This window comes from Cetorhinus maximus, chromosome 6 (assembly GCF_964194155.1).
Source record: "Cetorhinus maximus chromosome 6, sCetMax3.hap1.1, whole genome shotgun sequence".
In the NCBI taxonomy this organism is placed as follows: Eukaryota; Metazoa; Chordata; class Chondrichthyes; order Lamniformes; family Cetorhinidae; genus Cetorhinus; species Cetorhinus maximus.
The window spans coordinates 99,225,495-99,243,729 of NC_135884.1; the positions used below are offsets into that span (position 1 = coordinate 99,225,495).

At 45.2% G+C, this 18,235-nt stretch overlaps 1 protein-coding gene across 1 annotated transcript in view; it reads left to right on the forward strand.

Annotated features, from left to right (window-relative positions):
• LOC144681983 (11-beta-hydroxysteroid dehydrogenase type 2-like) overlaps positions 1–18,235 on the forward strand; it is a 75,325-nt gene that overhangs the window by 17,703 nt on the left and 39,387 nt on the right. Inside the window, exon 3 of the mRNA XM_078544175.1 lies at positions 2,465–2,650. Coding sequence (XP_078400301.1) covers positions 2,465–2,650 — 186 coding nt within the window. The remainder of the gene's footprint in view (positions 1–2,464; positions 2,651–18,235) is intronic.

Below are 18,235 nucleotides of genomic sequence, written 5' to 3' on the forward strand. Positions count from 1 at the left end.
TGATAAGTGAGGACAAGGGGGACCCTATCATGTTTCTGGGAGGGAGAGGAAGGTGTGAGGGCAGATGCGCGGGAGATGGGCCTTACACGGTTGAGGGCCCTGTCAACCACCGTGGGTGGAAAACCTCGGTTAAGGAAGAAGGAAGACATGTCAGAGGAACTGTTTTTGAAAGTGGCATCATCAGAACAGGTAGGTTAATGTGGGTGATGTTTTTGATGTGGTGTGCATGGACTGCCAAAAGGTATCTGGCAAAGTGCCAAATAATAGGTTTGCCAGCAGATTTGAAACCCATGGACTAAAAGGGAGAGTAGCAGCATGGCTGAGTGAGAGGAAACAATGAGTAGTGGTGAATAGTTATTTTTTGGACAGGAGGCAGGTATTCAGTGGGGTTGCCCAGTGATGGGTATTAGGACCCTTGCTTTTCTTGACATGTATTAATGACCTAGACTTGGGTGTAGAGGGCACAATTTCAAAATTTGCAGCAAATTCACATTACTTAGATGTATTGTGAACTTTGTGGAGGATAGCAAGAGACTTCAAGAAGACATAGACTGACTGGCGGAATGGGCAGACATAGGAAAAATGTAATTTAATGCAGAGAAGTGTGAAACCATAAAACAATAGAAACGTTATGGTGCAGAAAGAGGTCATTCAGCCCATGTTTGTGCTGGACAGAAAAAAATGTAAAAGAAACTAGCCGCTCATTTTAATTCCACTTTCCAGCACCCTGTCCGTAGCCTTGTAGCGCTTCAGATGCAAATCCAAGTACCTTTTAAATGAGTTGAGCATTTCAGCCTCAACCACTGATTTAGGCAGTGAGTTCCAGATGCCTACCACCCTCTATGTGAAAAAGGTTTTCCTCATGTCCCCTCTAATCTTTCTACCAATGGTAGGAAGAACAAGGAAAGGCAATATAAACTAAAGAGTGCAATTCTAAAAGGGGTGCAGGATCAGAGGGACTTGGGCATATATGTGCACAAATTGATGAAGATGACAGAGCAAGCTGAGAAAGCAGTTAAAAAGGTACACTAGATCCTGGGCTTTGTAAATAAAGGCATAAAATAAAAAAGCAAGGAAGTTATGATGAAGCTGCATAAAACACTGGTTCAGCCTCAACTGCAGTATCATGTCCAATTCTGGGCAGCAAAATTTAGGAAGGATGTGAAGTCATCAGAGAGGGTGTAAAGATTTACAAGAATGGTTCCAGGGCTGAGGGACTTCAGTTACATGGATAAATTGGAAAAGCTGGGTTTCTTCTCCTTAGAGAAGAGAGATTGAGAGAAGATTTGATAGAGGTGTTCAAAATCATGAAGGGTCTGGACAGAGTAGATAGGGAGAAACTGTTCCCAAGGCAAAAGGGTCAAGAACTCGGACACCGATATGAGGCGAATGGCAAATGAAGCAATGGTGACATGAGGAGAAACATTTTTACACAGCGAGTGTTTAGGATCTGGAATGCACTACCTGAGAGTGTGCTGGAGGCAGATTCAATTATGGCTTTCAAAAGGGATTTGGATAAGTGTCTGAAGAGAAAGATTTGCAGGGCTACAAGGAAAGGGGGGAATGGGACTTGCTGAGTTGCTCTTGCAGCAAGCTGGTACAGACACAACTGGCCAAATCTCTTCTTTCTGTGCTGTAACCATTCTATGCTTCAATGATTCTTTGATGATTGATGCACATATTTAACTCTTGCTTCTGTTATGTCAAAAGAGTTTTAAAGATTTTATTTTAAGTTAGCTAACATTCTATGCTGTTAAATATAGCATCAAATCTGATGATCTTCTTGAGTTCTCTGCCCAAAGGCAGGCCTGACCTAAGGCACAATTTCCACCACAGATAGGGCAAGGAGGCAGGTCCCAGATCCATCCCAGCTGGAACAGGGATCAAACCCTGTGCTGTTGGCACCACTCTGATCCAGCCAACTGAGCCGACCAGCACCCCACTCCCCTGCCCGCCCTCCTCCAAGGAGCCCAAGTTGCATGTAGCCTGGAGCTATGGATAGTGATGGTGGAGGCTCCAATTTCTGGCCTGAACAACATTGATTAATGAAGAAATAAAGTACTCCATATAGCTACCTCTGCTTTTATGGTAAAGGATGACAAATGAGCATCTTTCTGTTTTAAACATTATAAATGTTTTGTGCAGGCACGGTTCATGGTAAAACTATCACTGCTGCTGTGAAGCACAGTTCTGTGCCTCATTATAACAAATACATGGGATGCATTTGAAATTGGTCAATTTTGAAACTACTTAGCATATAATATGCTGAAGGCTTGGAATAAGCTTCCTTTTAAAAAAAAATGCTTTTAAAGAATCTAGTAACGTAAAAAAGATTATATTAAATTTTTATTTTAAGTATTTTTAAATTGAGTGTTCATTTAGAAAGCCATTTTCTATTTCAATGAGGAACAATAATATCTGTGATAAACCCCTCCAAGAGTGAATTATTTTTCTCTTTTTCTAGGACTCTTTGCTTTAGTTAATAATGCTGGCATCATAGTCTACATTGGTGATGCAGAAATCATCCCAACAGATGCTTATAAACGATGCATGGAAGTCAATTTCCTTGGAACAGTCGAAGTTACTAAAACATTTTTACCCCTGATTCGTCAAGCGAAAGGAAGAATTGTAAATATTTCTAGTCCCTCAGGTATGTTCATTTCAGATCTGCAACTAGCTGTGCATGTAACTAAAAGCAAAATACTGCAAAATCTGGAAATAAGAAATAAAAACAGTGCTAGAAATACTCAGCAGGTCTGGCAACATCTGTGGAAAGCGAAGCAGAGTTAACGTTTCGAGCTGAATAAGACTCTCCTTCACAACTGAAGGAAGGTAGAAATGTGATGGGTTTTATGCTGTTGAAATTGGTTAGGGGGAAGGAAGAACAAAAAGGAAGGTCAGGGATAGGGTTTAGAGTGGGAGAAATTAAATGACAATGATGTCATGGAACAAAAGGCAAAGGGAGTTTTAATTGTTAAAGAAACAAAGCATTTATCCAGAGTGAGTCTGAAGGGGGAGGGTGAACAGCCAGTGCTTGTGGTACACATTGGTACAAGCAACGTAGGTAAAAAAAAGGGACGAGGTCCTAAAAGCAGAATATAGGGAGTTAGGAAGTGATTTGAAAAGTAGGACCTCAAAGGTAGTGATCTCATGATTGCTACCAGTGCCACATGCTAGTCAGAGTAGAAATAGCAGGATATATCGGATGAATACGTGGCTGAAGAGATTGTGTGAGGGGGAGGGTTTCAGATTCCTGGGACATTGGGACCGGTTCTGGGGGAGGTGGGACCAGTACAAACTGGACAAGTTACACCTGGGCAGGACCGGGACTGATGTCCTAAGGGGAATATTTGCTAGAGTGGTTGGGGAGGGTTTAAACTAAAATGGCAGGGGGATGGGGACCTATGCAAGAGGAGGGGGAATCAAGGACAAGAACAAAAGACAGAAAGGGGAATAAGAAAAGTGATAGGCAGAGAAATCAAGGGCAAGAATCAAACAGGGCCTCAGTGAAAAATAGTGGGAACGTGACAAGTAATGTTAAAAAGACAAGCCTTAAGGCTTTGTGCCTTAACGCGAGGAGCATTTGCAATAAAGTGGATGAATTAACCACATAAATAGATGTAAACAGGTATGAGATAGTCGGGATTACGGAGACATGGCTGCAGGGTGACCAGGGGTGGGAACTGAACATCCAGGGGCATTCAGTATTTAGGAAGGACAGACAAAAAGGAAAAGGCGGTGGAGTTGCATTGCTGGTTAAAGAGGAAATTAACGCAATAGTGAGGAAAGATATTAGCTCTGACAATGTGGAATCTGCATGAATAGAGCGGAGGAACAGGCAAAAAACGTTAGTGGAGGTTGTATATAGACCCCCACACTGTAGTGGTGATGTTGGGAGTGGCATTAAACAGGAAATTAGAGATGCATGCAATAAAGGAACATCTGTAATTATGGGTGACTTTAATCTGCATATAGATTGGGCAAATAAATTAGAATCAATACAGTAGAGGAGGAATTCTTGAAGTGTGTACGGGATGTTTTTCTGGACCAATACGTTGAGGAACCAACTAGAGAACAGGCCATCCTAGACTGAGTATTGTGTAATGAGAAAGGAATAATTGGCAATCTAGTTGTGCGAGGCCCCTTGGGGATGAACAACCATAATATGATAGAATTCTTCATCAAGATGGAGAATGACTTAATTGATTCTGAGACTAGGACCCTGAATCTTAATAAAGGAAACTACGATGGTATGAGGCACGAGTTGGCTATGATGGATTGGGAAACGTTACTTAAAGGGATGATGGTGGATAGGCAATGGCAAGCATTCAAAGAGCGCATGGGTGAACTGCAACAATTGTTTATTCCTGTCTGGCGCAAAAGTAAAACAGGTATGGTAGCCAAACCATGGCTTACAAGGGAAATTAGAGATAAAATAGATGCAAGGAAGAGGCATACCAATTGGCCAGAAAAAACAACAGACCTGAGGATTGGGAGCAGTTTAGAATTCAGCAAAGGAGGACCAAGGGATTGATTAAAAAGGGGGAAATAGAGTACGAGAGTAAGCTTGCAGGGAACATAAAAACTGACTGTAAAAGTTTCTATAGGTATGTGAAGAGAAAAAGATTGGTGAAAACAAATGTAGGTCCCTTACAGTCAGAAACAGGGGAATTTATAATGGGGAACAAAGAAGCAGCAGACCAACTAATTACATACTTTAGTTCTGCCTTCACAAAGGAGGACACAAATAACATATCAGGAATGTTGGGGAACATAGGGTTTAGTGAGAGGGAGGAACTGAAAGAAATCAGTATTAGTAGAGAAATGGTGTTGGGGAAATTGATGGATTGATGGGATTGAAGGCTGATAAATCCCCAGGGCCTGATAATCTACATCCCAGAGTGCTTAAGGAAGTGGCCCTAGAAATAGTGGATGCATTGGTGGTCATCTTCCAAGATTCTATAGACTCTGGAACAGTCCCTACAGATTGCTAATGTAACCCCACGACTTAAAACGGGAGGTAGAGAGAAAACAGGGAATTATAGGCCAGTCAGCCTGACGTCGGTAGTGGGGAAAATTCTAGAGTCCATTATAAAAGATTTAATAGCTGAGCACTTGGGAAAACAGTGGCAGAATTGGACAGAGTCAGCATGGATTTACAAAAGGGAAATCATGCTTGATAAATCTACAAGAATTTTTCGAGAATGTAACTAGAGTTGATGAGGAGGAGCCAGTGGATGTGGTTTATTTAGACTTTCAGAATGCTTTCAACAAAGTCTCACAAGAGATTAGCATGTAAAATTAAAGTGCATGAGATGGATAGAAAACTGGTTGGCGGACAGGAAACAGGAATAAATGGGTCTTTTTCTGAATGGCAGGCAGTGACTAGTTGGGTACCGCAGGGATCAGTCCTGGGACCCCAGCTATTCACAATATATATTAATGATTTAGATGAGGGAATTAAATGCACATTTGCAGATGAGACAAAGCTGGGTGGGAGGGTGAGCTGTGAGGAGGATGCAGAGATGCTTCAGTGTGATTTGGACATTCTGAGTGAGTGGGCAAATGCATGGCAGTTGCAGTATAATGTGGATAAATGAGAGGTTATCCACTTTGGTAGCAAAAATAGGAAGGCAGATTATTATCTGAATGGCTATAAATTGAGAGAGGGAAATGTGCAACGAGGGCTGGGTGTCCTGGTACACCAGTTGCTGAAGGTAAACATGCAGGTGCAGCAGACGGTAAAGAAGGCAAATGGTATGTTGGCCTTCATAGTGAGAGGATTCGAGTACAGGAGCAGGAATGTCTTGCTGCAATTATACAGGGCCTTGGTGAGACCACACCTGGAACATTGTGTGCAGTTTTGACCTCCTTATCTGTGGAAGGATATTCTTGCTATAAAGGGAGTGCAGCAAAGGTTTACCAGACTGATTCCTGGGATGGTGGGACTGACATATGTAGAGAGATTGAGTCGGTTAGGGTTCTATTTGCTGGAGTTCAGAAGAATGAGGGGGGATCTCATAGAAACCTATAAAATTCTAACAGGACTAGACAGGGTAGATGCAGGAAGGATGTTCCCGATGGTGGGGGAGTCCAGAACCAGGGGTCACAGTCTGAGGATACGGGGTAGACCATTTAGGACTGAGATGAGGAGAAATTTCTTCACCCAGAGAGTGGTGAGTCTGTGGAATTCGCTACCACAGAAAGTAGTTGAGGCCAAAACATTGTATGTTTTCAAGATGGAGTTAGATATGGCTCTTGGGGGCGAAAGGGATCAAAGGATATGGGGAAGAAGTGGGAGCAGGCTATTGAGTTGGATGATCAACTATGATCATAATGAATGGCGGAGCAGGCCCGAAGGGCCTACTCCTGCTCCTATTTTCTATGTTTCTGAGTGTCAGAATAATAAGCAGCTCTGTCCAAAAGCAAAAACATGAAAAACAGGATTCGGACCAGCACATGGCAAAAAAAAGACAAAATCAAAATGGGGGGGCAGAGTTCATAGCCTGAAATTATTGAACTCAGTGCTGAATTCTGAAGGCTGTAAAGTGCCTAATCAGAAGATGAGGTGCTGTTCCTCCAGCTTGCGTTGAGCTTCACTGCAACACTGTAGCAGGCCAAGGACAGAAATGAGTGGGAGAGCAAGGTGGAGAATTAAAGTGGCAAGCAAGTGGAAGCTCAGGGTGATGCTTATGGACTGAGCGAAGGTGGGCAACAAGCGGTCTCCCAATCTGCGTTTGGTTGACCCAGTGTAGAGGATACTGCATTGTGAGCAGCAAATACAGTGTACTAAATTGAAAGAAGTACAAATAAATCACTGCTTCACCTGGAAGGAGTGTTTGGGGCCTTGGATGGTGAAGAGTGATGATGGAAATGGGCAGGTTTTACACCTCCAGTGATTGCATGGGAAGGTGCCGTGGGAAGGGAACAAGGTGTTGGGGGTGATTGAAGAGCTCACCAGCATGTTGCGGTCGGAACGATCCCTTTGGAATGCTGACAGGGGAGTGGAAGATGCGTTTGGCAGTGGCATCAGGCTGGAGGTGGCAGGAATGGTGAAGGATGATTCTTTGAATATGGAGGCTGGTGGGATGGAAAGTGAGGTCAAGGGGAACTCTATTGGAGTTCTTGAAGGAAGGGGAAGCAGATGAGTGCAGAAGTACAGGAAATGGTTCGGACAGAATTGAGGGCCCTGTCAACCACAGTGAGGGTTGGGGGGGATGTCCTCGGTTGAGGAAAAAGGAAGGCATATCAAAAACACTGAGTGGCAGGTTGCATCCTCAGAACAAATGCGATGGAGCTGTGTATATATCAATGTCGGTATTTTGGTGGAATGTTCAAAGTTTCCAGCATATTCCCGGAAAAAACAGTGTGAAAACTCTTACTGAGATGTAGTATATAAATTTTGACTGAATTAATCTCCTGGCTGAGGATATTAAGTAAAAGGGTTGATGCCAAATATATAAGTGCTGCAGGTACTTCTGGAACTAGCTGGCAGTTCCAACTAAGTTGTGTTGCAATGTAAACTGCGAAAACATCCTCCACAATGTTGGCTTGTTGATGTACATTGTTTTAAGGTGACTGTGTACCATCTTGAATGCTGGATCTACAGATAGAAGGTACAATTTCAAATTCCAATTAACGTTTGTGATGTGGTAAAATTTTTTCCAATGATGACCAGGTCATCTTGGGCTGTATTAAAATCCAGTGCTCAGAAGCTGTTTTGGAATAATGTAAAAGTGTTGGACCTTTGCTGTTCTTTTGTCAGTGCTTGAAAATTCATTACAATAGTGTTGGGTCTGAAAAAACAAGCCATTGCACATCAGCGTGAAGGTAGCAATGGTGTTATGGAGCCAGATGTTGGAAGCAGAAAACAATAATAATGTAAGAGACAGGCAAATGGAACCATTGAGATTTTATTAAGAAAGATAGATAGAAATTGCACTTCAGGTTGCAGATTTGTAGAAGTGTACTTTCTGTAACTGCTCCCTGAAGCATTTCTATAAGCAATCAATGTCTGACTTGGCTCAGTATATAAAAAAATAATTAACTCCTATGATTTATAAACGAGTAGGAGTTGTTTCTGTGGAGCAAGATTAGAAATTCCACTTGTAATTAATTTACAACTATTGGCTCAGATCTTCCAATCTCCAGATACTTGGAGACTGGATGTACCCCACAAGATGCACAAGTGAACCGTTCAGTGGTCTCACTGCACTGACTCTGTGGGAATTGCCCGGGAAGTTTGAATTTCTCATGGGCAATTCCCATGCTCCCTGGGACCTTCCGAAAAGGTCTCCAATTCTGAGTTAGAGTATGAGACTTTGGATGGTTCTGACTTACTAACCTGAATAATTAGCCAGGAAACGCAGAAAAATTCTAGCCTAACTTCTGGGTAACTATACAACTGAACTGCCCCTGCCAATTCTCCCGGCCCAACCTGACCCAATTCCCACCACCCCCCGCCCCCACACCCTGACTCCCTCTTGACCCGAGCTCCCCCTACTTCAACGTTCGACTCCACCCGCTGCCCCTCCCCCCAGACTACTCCTCCCAGCGCTCCAACTAACCCCATGACCCGACCTGACCAAACCTCACCACCATATCCAGCCACCACCCTACCCCCTCATCCACCTTACCCCGTTACCTACTTACGTTACCCCCTCACCCACCTTATCCTCTTACTCACTTACCTTCTCTCCATGGCTTTTCAAAGAAGCTTTGGAATATTTAGTCCAGGATTTCCTGGCCTGCTTGCCGACACGTGGGATGACGTCAGGTGAAACTCCCAACGTCACCGCGCTCCATTTAAATTTTCAAGTAGGCAGGGGCTCAGCAGAATCAGCTGTGCACCCGCCGACCTGTCAATGGCCAATTGAGGCAATTGATAAAGTAATTAAAGGACCTGCCCGTCCAACCTTAAGGTTAGCGGGCAGGCCAGGAGCCCTGGCGGGCATTAGAAAAAGCGTGAAACCTCATCCACAGACGGGATGAGGTTTCATGTAGGTTTTAAAAAATGTAATTAAATTGCAAATTTGTATTTAAAAGTGATGGACATGTCCCAACTCATGTGACAGTATCACATGAGGGGACATGTCAGGGAAATTTTTTGTTCTATTTTTCACATTTTTTACTGTAGAGCCGATCTCCGAGGCAGCACTTAGCCTCAGGGAGATCTGTGCACTCTTCATGCGCATGCGTGAAAGAGCGCACTCTCGGCTCAGGGAAATCCCCCCACCCCGCACATAGGGAGTGCATAGCACTTCCATGCAGATGTCACGCTGGGCGGGCCTTAATTGGCCTTCCCACGTAAAATGGCAGCATGCCCCCTATCGGGGGCGCCAATCGGAGGCGTACCTCCACACACCCGCTCTTAAACTTACAGGGGGAAAATTCTGCCCTTAAAACCTTTACTTATCAGAATCTTCGAAGATTGAGGGCAATGTGTTCTTTTCTAATGTGAAAGCTAGACTTATTTAGGATCTGTAATGTTTACTCAATCCAGACGTGGAAGCAAGTGAAATATTAACATTTTAAACATTAGTTTTCAAATAAATAATTGACATTTTTAAACTATCTTTCCCCTTTAAAATTGCACAGCACCACATTAATAAAAATTAATTTTGTATTGAGGACAACGATAAGAGGAATGTAACAGAATGATATATGCAAAACATCATTATCAACATGTGACAAAAAGAAAGCATTTTGTCTGCAACTTGGATTCCTTCTGGCTGGTCACAGCATTCAACGTTGATCTTGGTTATTGCTAACTATTTCTGCAATTTGCAGAGAATATTCATGACAGTCTGGTACGTGCATAGTATTAATTTATTGAGCAACTTGTTCCTGTTGGCAAACGCCTGTTCAGTGGAGTCAAGGAACTGTAAGTTCTTATCTAGATAGGCAGTACGGTAGATGTTGATAAGAAGATGGCCTTTCTGCTTTGAACGATCAAGCTTTGCTGGCACTCCAACAGAGTGCAGAAGTGAAATGAAACATAATTTGAGACACCATTTATAATACTGCAATCTCAACGTACAGGAAGCAAGAGTGAAAAAATGCTGACTGGTTTGGGACTAATGTTGCTCTAACAGAACCTATCATAGAAGCCAAGTGACCTGCTCTCATTAATTACAAGGAAGATCTGGGCAAGAAGACTCTGTACTCAATAAGAGCTGATTGAAGTCCAACAGACTGCTAAGTGCAGCGCCAATGACTATTGGTTACACAGATGTTTAACACAGGGTTAACCATCGAGGTGCAAACCATTGTCTCACAAGATGGAAGGCTGCCAAAGAAACTTGTTTGTGTGGGAGACTGTGTTGATTAATATGTTAATGCCAATTAGTTCATTCTGTTATGCCATTGACGTCATTCTGTCCAGCAGCATCCATGGTAGGAATATAGGGACAGGATTAGGCCATTCAGTTCCTCTAGCCTGTCAGGAAAATATAATAATTTTCATAATGTTATTGGAATTTATTGCAAAGTAGAGTAATAGTGGGATCTGTGTCTATGGGTCTGTGTGTGTGAGAGACTTAATTGAATTAAAGGCAGCTAGTCTGAAGGCTTTGATGTATCAGAAGGTAAGCTAGGTTTGAAATGTTAAGTAGGGAAACATGGGTGAAGTTTTAGAATGTGAGGTGTAAAGGGAACATTTGCATTTTTAAATAAATCAGACTAGCTTGAATTCAAAAGAAGGGGTGAAATGTTTCACCTAGCCTGGAGAAGTTAAACAGTGTGTTTATTTTACCAAAGATTACTGGTAAAATTGGTACTATGATAGATGTTTATTATTAGAGAGGTAAAGTCCAAAGACATAGTGAAATAATGGGAATTTGCATTCAAAGGGGAAATCTCTTTCAAGGCGATGATGTGTGCAGGGAAGAAGGAATTCTAAGATCTAACAAGTGTGAAAAGCCTCCAGCCTCTAAGCCTCAAACTGCTGTCTGCAAGAACTGAAGTTAAGAAAACTTATTTTGAATTTGACTGTTCAGGGTATTGTGTGTTACTTTGCCTGGGTCTTTTAAAATCTGTTTTTACTGTTGCCTTAATGGAGGTGTAACTGGAAGTTAGATTAACTAGGGGAGTTAGGAGTTATCATGGTAAATTGTAAGCCTATGTATGTGCTTAAAATCATTTTTTTCCCATTTAATAAAGATTTAATTTGGTTTTGCAAGAAACCTATAAGACTCAATGGTCTTATTAATACTGAATTCAAGCCACACATCTCTCAAAATATACAAATTGCAAAACAGTTGTAGCAGTTGTTTCAAGTTTCCCTTTGGGATTTGAGCAGCATGGCATTTACCATCTACTTGCCATAACAAGCACTGTATACTTGAGCTTAGCTCTATCTTTCCTGATGCTCCATTTGTGCAGCTTCTATTTTATTGCCAGTGTCAGGACAAGCAGTCAGCAGCAACTTCCTTCCAAGAGTGCAGTTTCCCTTTAAGACAGACAGGCTGCCTTTAAGAGGAACAGATGATCAATGCATGCAGCTGGGCCATCTGTTGTATGCTTAGCCAACTAGCAGTGTGGGACATGCTCAGCCCATTGCTACAGTCATTTAAATGAGGAGGCAGCAAGAAGTTTAAGAGCTGTCAGCCTCAACGGAAATGGATAGACCATGAATCACGGCCCCATGACAGAAAACGGGCCTTCACAAGTCTTTAGCTCCAAGAGTTCTAACTATAAATAAAACATAAATTCAACATGATGATTTTCTCTGATTCTAAAATGGACTGTAAAAGCTTCTATATGTATGTAAAAAGGAAACATTTGGCTAATTCAAACATGGGTCCATTATATGCAGTGTCAGGAGAATTCGTAATAGGGAATAGAGAAATGGCAGAGAAGCTAAATGATTACTTTGTGTCTGTTTTCACTGAGGAAGATAAGGAAATCTCCCAGAATTAGAGATCCAAGGGACTAGGGAGAATGAGGAGTTGAAGGAAATTATTATAAGTAAGAAGGTTGTATTGGAGAAATTAATGGGACTGAAGGTTGATAAGTCCCCGGGACCTGATATTCTGCATCCCAGTGTGTTGAAAGAGGTTGCTATAGAGATAGTGGATGCATTGGTGATCATTTTCCAAAATTCTATAGATTGTGGAATGGTTCCTGAAGACTGGAAGGCAGCAAATGTCACCCCACTATTTAAGAAGGGAGGGAGAGAGAAAATAGTGAACTACAGACCTGTTAGTCTTACATCAGTAGTAGGGAAAATGCTAGAATCTATTATAAAGGATGTGATAAATGGATACTTGGATAATCATGATCTAATTGGGCATAGTCAACATGAATTTGCAAATGGGAAATCATGTTTGAAGAACTTGTTGGAGTTTTTTGAGGATGTTACTAACAAAATTGATAAAGGAGAGTCGATGGACGTAGTATACTTGGATCTTCAGAAGGCTTTTGATAAAGTCCCCCACAGGAGGTTGATTAGCAAAATAAAAGCACATGGGATAGGAGGCAATATAGTGGCATGGATTAAGGATTGGCTAACAGGCAAGAAAACAGAGGGCAGAATTTTTCTGTTGGTGTGTGGGGGCAGGCCCCACACGTCCACGTGTGAAATTACGTGCGGTGACGTCGGGCGAGTGTCCCAACGTCACTGCATACCATCGTGATATTTCGTTGGGTAGGCGCACGATGATGACTGATGCAAGCCCGCTATTAATTAACGGGCCACCTAAGGCCCTTGACTCACCAATCGATGCCGATTTTCCGGTGCCCGTGCAATTGTACGGACGCAATGGGCAGGCGGGTAGGACACATTTCTATAAACCTCATCCACAGGTGGGATAAGAGGGTTCACTGGGGTTGCGAGTGTGCTCTGTCAAGTTATTATTTTTCAAAGTTATTGAAACTTGCCTGTGTGATCTGCAATACTTCAAAATGCACAACAGCTGCTTTGTCTGGACTCTTAACCTTCAGGTCAGCACTCTGCAGTGAGGAATCTTTTCTGGGCTTGCAGGTTTCAGGAAGCCTTCCCTTAGCCTGGGAGTGGGAGCTCAACAGTCCACTGGAGGGAGATCCTCTGAGGAGGAAGGGAGGGCTAGAAGTGGGGGAGGCCAGGAGTGCACATTCAGCCTCCAGGGGAGCCACCTTTGGGAGGACAGACGCAGGCACAAGGGGCGCAGGGCCAAGAGGTAGACTAAGGCAGAAGGTGCTGCAGAACACGCCACTATCCTGCTGCCAGGGTATACAAGCAGCGAAGCAACTACCTCAATATGTCTGAGGTGCAGTGCCGAAGGAGGCCCCGTCTCTCAAGGGAGAAAGTCAACTATATCTGTCAGATGATAGGCCCTGAGATCTCCGCAAACTGTGTGGGTGGACACCCCATGCCAGTGGCTCTGAAGGTCATAGCTGCCCTCAACTTCTACTCCTCTGGCTCCTTCCAGGGGTCAGTGGGTGATCTTTGTGGTGTCTCCCAATCAGCTGTCCACACTTGTGTCAAGCAGGTGACAGATGCTCTGTTCAGGCGTGCATTGACCTTCATCCACTCACTTTGGGACCAGGCAAGCCAGACACAGCGAGCCAGAGGCTTGGCGCCGATTGCTGGCTTCCCCCGTGTCCAGGGTGCAATAGACTGTACACATGTGGTCATCAAGGAGCCAGTGGGTGAGCCCGGTGCCTTCGTCGACACGAAGGGATTCCATTCCATGAACATGCAGATAATGTGTGATCACAGGATGCTGATTCTGCAAGTCTGTGCAAGTTACCCAGGCAGCTCCCACGATGCCTACATCCTCAGACACTCCCAGGTGCCAGGGCTCTTCAGTGCTCCAGCCTGGCTTGATCAATGGCTGCTGGGTAACAAGGGCTATCCCCTCAGAAGGTGGCTCATGACGCCTCTCCGCCATCCAAGAACAGAGGCTGAGCAGCGGTACGATAGGAGCCAAGCCTCCACAAGGGCTGTGGTGGAGAGAGACATCGGTCTTCCCAAGATGCGCTTCCGATGCCTGGACCACTCAGGGGGTGCACTCCAATATTCCCGAGATCATGTGTTGATGATAGTGGTTGCATGTTGCGCTCTCCACAATCTTGCACTGGAAACGGGGGACGCAGTGGATGATGAAGATGTTGACGCAGTGGCTGCAGCTGCACACGATGAGTCCAGCAGTGAGTCCGAGGATGAGCAGGCACAGGGAAATGCTGAGGGATAAATGCTGACTCAGGCATACTGCAGGGAGGCAGGGACACCTGGGAGGCCTTAATCCAATGAACCTTCAGCTAGCAACCCACAGGTGGACCTCCAGGTCAAGCCTGGTCTGTAGGCTCCATACTCGACACCTAAGTGCCAAATCTGCCAGGTTAGGAACAGTAACTAAGGGCCTTGTTAATAAAGCTGAATGTCCAACAAAGCACTCTACATTTTTAGAAACCATCCACATGCAGAAGAAAGGAGGCACCCTCAGCCATGATGACATATCTGAATTTAATATATCAAGCAAACAAACTTATGCAAAAAAAAAGACAATAGTGTTACAAATCAGAACAAAATCATAAGGACTTCATCTCTGGCCAACACAAAAGCACCAGTGAAAAACCCGTGGTGTGCCTAAGGTGCCTTATGTTTTCATTTCCAGGCACTGCGTTTTGGTGCTGTCCTCTCACTGGGAGTGGCATCTGAAACAGCTGCTGACTCTGCTGTCTTGTTGGCCTCAATGACCTTGGCGGTCGTCCTCTGGCCCGTGGAGCCTGTGCTGGCCCCGCCTGGGAGGGATCTGCCAGTTCCACAGCTGGCATCTCCCCAGTTGTCGCAGCCTCACCGGATGCAACAGTCACTGGGAGAGGGGTGGAGGAGCTGCCGCCCTCATCCGGAGGGCCCTGAGAGGAGCCCGCAGAGACGCCAGGCAGCTGCTGCGCTGACCTGAGATCGCTTCGGACCTCCATGCTTGCCGTGGATGGATGGGCATTGAGCTGGGAAACTTGGTGCCCAGACCATCTCCTACACTGGCAATGACCAGTTGAGGTCAATGCCGATGTGAGGGCTTGCTGGTCAAAACGCATCCCCAGGAAGCCCTGACGGGTCTCCTGGAGGAGCCTCTCCATGAGAGTTGCCACTCTCTCCATGGAGGATGCATGGCGCTCAGACATGTGGCTCATTGCTTTGGCGATCGTCCGCATAGACTCCTCCACCATGGAAACCAAGCCAAGCATAGCCTCATGTATCTCTGCCAGATGCTCCCGCATACCTGCCAGTGCTGTGTCGTGGACGACTCCAGAGGCACATCATCAGTCACCGCATGAGCATGTGCCTGGCCCCCTGCAGTCCTCTGACTGCTGGCGCCATGGGCACTCTCTGTCTCTGTCAGCTCCTCCAGCGACTGTGAAGCGCCCTCACCACTAGCCGATGTTCTAACTCCCACCGAAGTGCTAGTACCTGCACTGGTGCCTGTCTGGCAGAGATGGTGTGACACTGGTGAGACTTCAGGCCCCTCAGGTGTGAGAGGGGGCCTCTGCTGCTCCGATGATGCTGAAAGGAAGAACAAGGACAGTGAATCAGTTAACGTGGAGACAATGACAAAGTGCATCCCTGACCTCCGGATCATTACGCGCTCATCCTTCCATAAGCAATGGTCAAGCCATGTTGCAAAATTAAATCAATTAACATTCAACACTGCTATAACTGTTGGGAGAACAATGGTGACCTCACTGCTGGCCATACATACCTGCCCGTGGCACCCCAGCCTCACCAACACCAGTGGACTTGGGCGCATGGTGCCTCTACAAATCCAGGGCTTCCTGCTCAAGCCGGCTAAGATCTGCGCCTGGCCGCCACCAGTCCTTACATACTCTGCCGTATTATGAGCATTCTTCTCCTGAAAATGAGAGACAAGCACTGGTTAGTGCAAATTGCACATGGACTCGCTTCGCGCACGGCCCACCCCAACCAGAGTAGGACATATCAGGGCTCCAGTGCCTCCTCACCCTGCTGCTGCTGAGCACTCACACTAAGATGCTAGGCCTGGGGGGTGGCAGGTGCGGTGGGGGGCGGTCTACCTGCTGTGTTAAATGACCAGTGCCAACATGGTACTCGCCCTGCCAGAGGGCAACAAGTTGTTGAAGCACTTGCGACACTGGATCCGGGTGCACCGCACCACGTCGCGGGAGCTCACCACCTCCGCCACCTCTGCCACTTCCTCCCAGGCACGTTTGGTCATGTGGGGGGGGCCTCCTCCTCCCGTCCTGGGGTGCGAGCACCTCCAGCCATGTTGCCACTTCTTTGAGGAGGGCAGCAAGGCAATCATCCGAAAAACGAGGGGCACGCTGGCCCCCCGCTCTACCCTCCGGCCTAGCCAGCCCCGAAGGGCAACCCTCCGGACTTGAATAACCTCTGTTGCCCCTCTGCTGGCCCTTCGCCCGAGCCATTGCGAGCAGCCTTACCAAGGCTGCCAGGCCTTCATTTATACAGGCCATTGGGTCGTCATTGGACCTGGCGGCCTGAGCGCTTCTGCTGCCGCCTGCCCACACCCGCTATGCACGGGAGTTGTGAAGTACGCTAGGCGGGCCTTAATTGGCCCCCCCGCATAAAATGGCAGTGTGGACCCGATCACGAGCGCAGATCGGGTCTGCGCCTGCCCACACCTGCTCCCACTCCGCTCCACTCCGCCGCCCCGCCAACCAGAAAATTCAGCCCAGAGAGTAGGAATAAACAGGTCATTCTCACTATGGCAGGCTGTGACTAGTGGGGTACCACAAGGATCAGTACTTTGGCCCCAGCTGTTTACAATCTGTATCAATGATTTGTATGTAGGGACCAAATGTAATAGTTCCAAGTTTGTGGATGATACAAAGTTAGGTGGGAATGTGTGTTGTGAGGAAGATATAAAGCGGCTACAGGAGGATTTGGACAGTCTTAGTGAGTGGGCAAGAACATGGCATATGGAATATAATATGGAAAAATGTGGGGTTATCCACTTTGGTAGAAGGAACAGATGTGCAGAGTATTTCCTAATTTCCTAAATGCTAAAGAGATTAGAAAGTGTAGATGTACGAAGGGACCTGAGTGTCCTTGTCCATAAGTCACTGAAAGCTAACATGCAGATGCAGCAGGCAATTAGGAAGGCTAATAGAATGTTAGCCTTTATTGCAAGAGGATTTGAGTACAGGGGTAGTGAAATCTTGCTTCAATTGTATAGAAGCTTGATTAGACTGCACCTGAAGTACCGCGCGCAGTTTCAGTCCCCTTACCTCAAAGGATATTATCGCCATAGAGGGAGTGCAACGAAGATTCACCAGACTTGCACCGGGGATGGTGGGACTGTCTTATGAAGGGAGATTGGGGAAACTGGCCCTGTATTCTCTGGAGTTTCGAAGAATGAGAGGTGATCTCATTGAAACCTACAAAATACTTAAAGGAATAGACAGGGTAGATGCAGGTAAGATGCTTCCCCTGGTTGGGGAGTCTAGAACCAGGGGAACAATTTCAAAATAAGGGACAAGCCACATAGGATTGAGATGAGGAGAAATTTCTTTACTCGGAGGGTTGTGAATCTTTGGAATTCTCTGCCCCAGAGGGCTGTGGAAGCTCAGTCATTGAGTATGTTTAAGGTAGAGATTGATAGATTTCTGATTAACAATAACGTAAAGGGCTATGGGGATAGTGTGGGTAAAAGGCATTGAAGTGTTTGATCAGCCATGATCGTATTGAATAGTGGAGCATGCTCGATAAGCTAAATGACCTTCTCCCGCTCCTATGTTCCTAACAGAGGAGAAATAAAACTAATAAAACTGTAGATGAGACAACTTCATTTTAAACTGCAATCTATCAAAGCTTAATACTGAAGAATAGTAAAAAGGGATTATAATTGATTATGTTTCAATAATGGGAGTTCTTAGTATGCACACCCACAGTCACAGAAGAGAGTTAAGAAATAATGATGTTCAAATCTCAAACTGTTCTCCCCTCCCTTCCAGCAAAAACAAAATGTGTGACCTTTAGTCAGACTGCATCTGCCCTCAGTTAGCCTGAGAGTCCAAAATCAGTGTATTTTGCAGAACAGCAGCAAAAGCTTGGCATAATTTAATTCTTTTGAACCTCTAAACACCCTCCTCAACCTACATTCTTACACCAGAAGCTGTACAATTCAGCACATTGAAGGACAGAGTTTAAGGTAAAGTGGTGGAGACGGAGAATGCCTACTCAGGTTGTTGCTGCTGTTTTTAGTTGCTAATTGCTATGTAGTTGTAAATAATCAAATTCATCATATCCTGAGTGAGC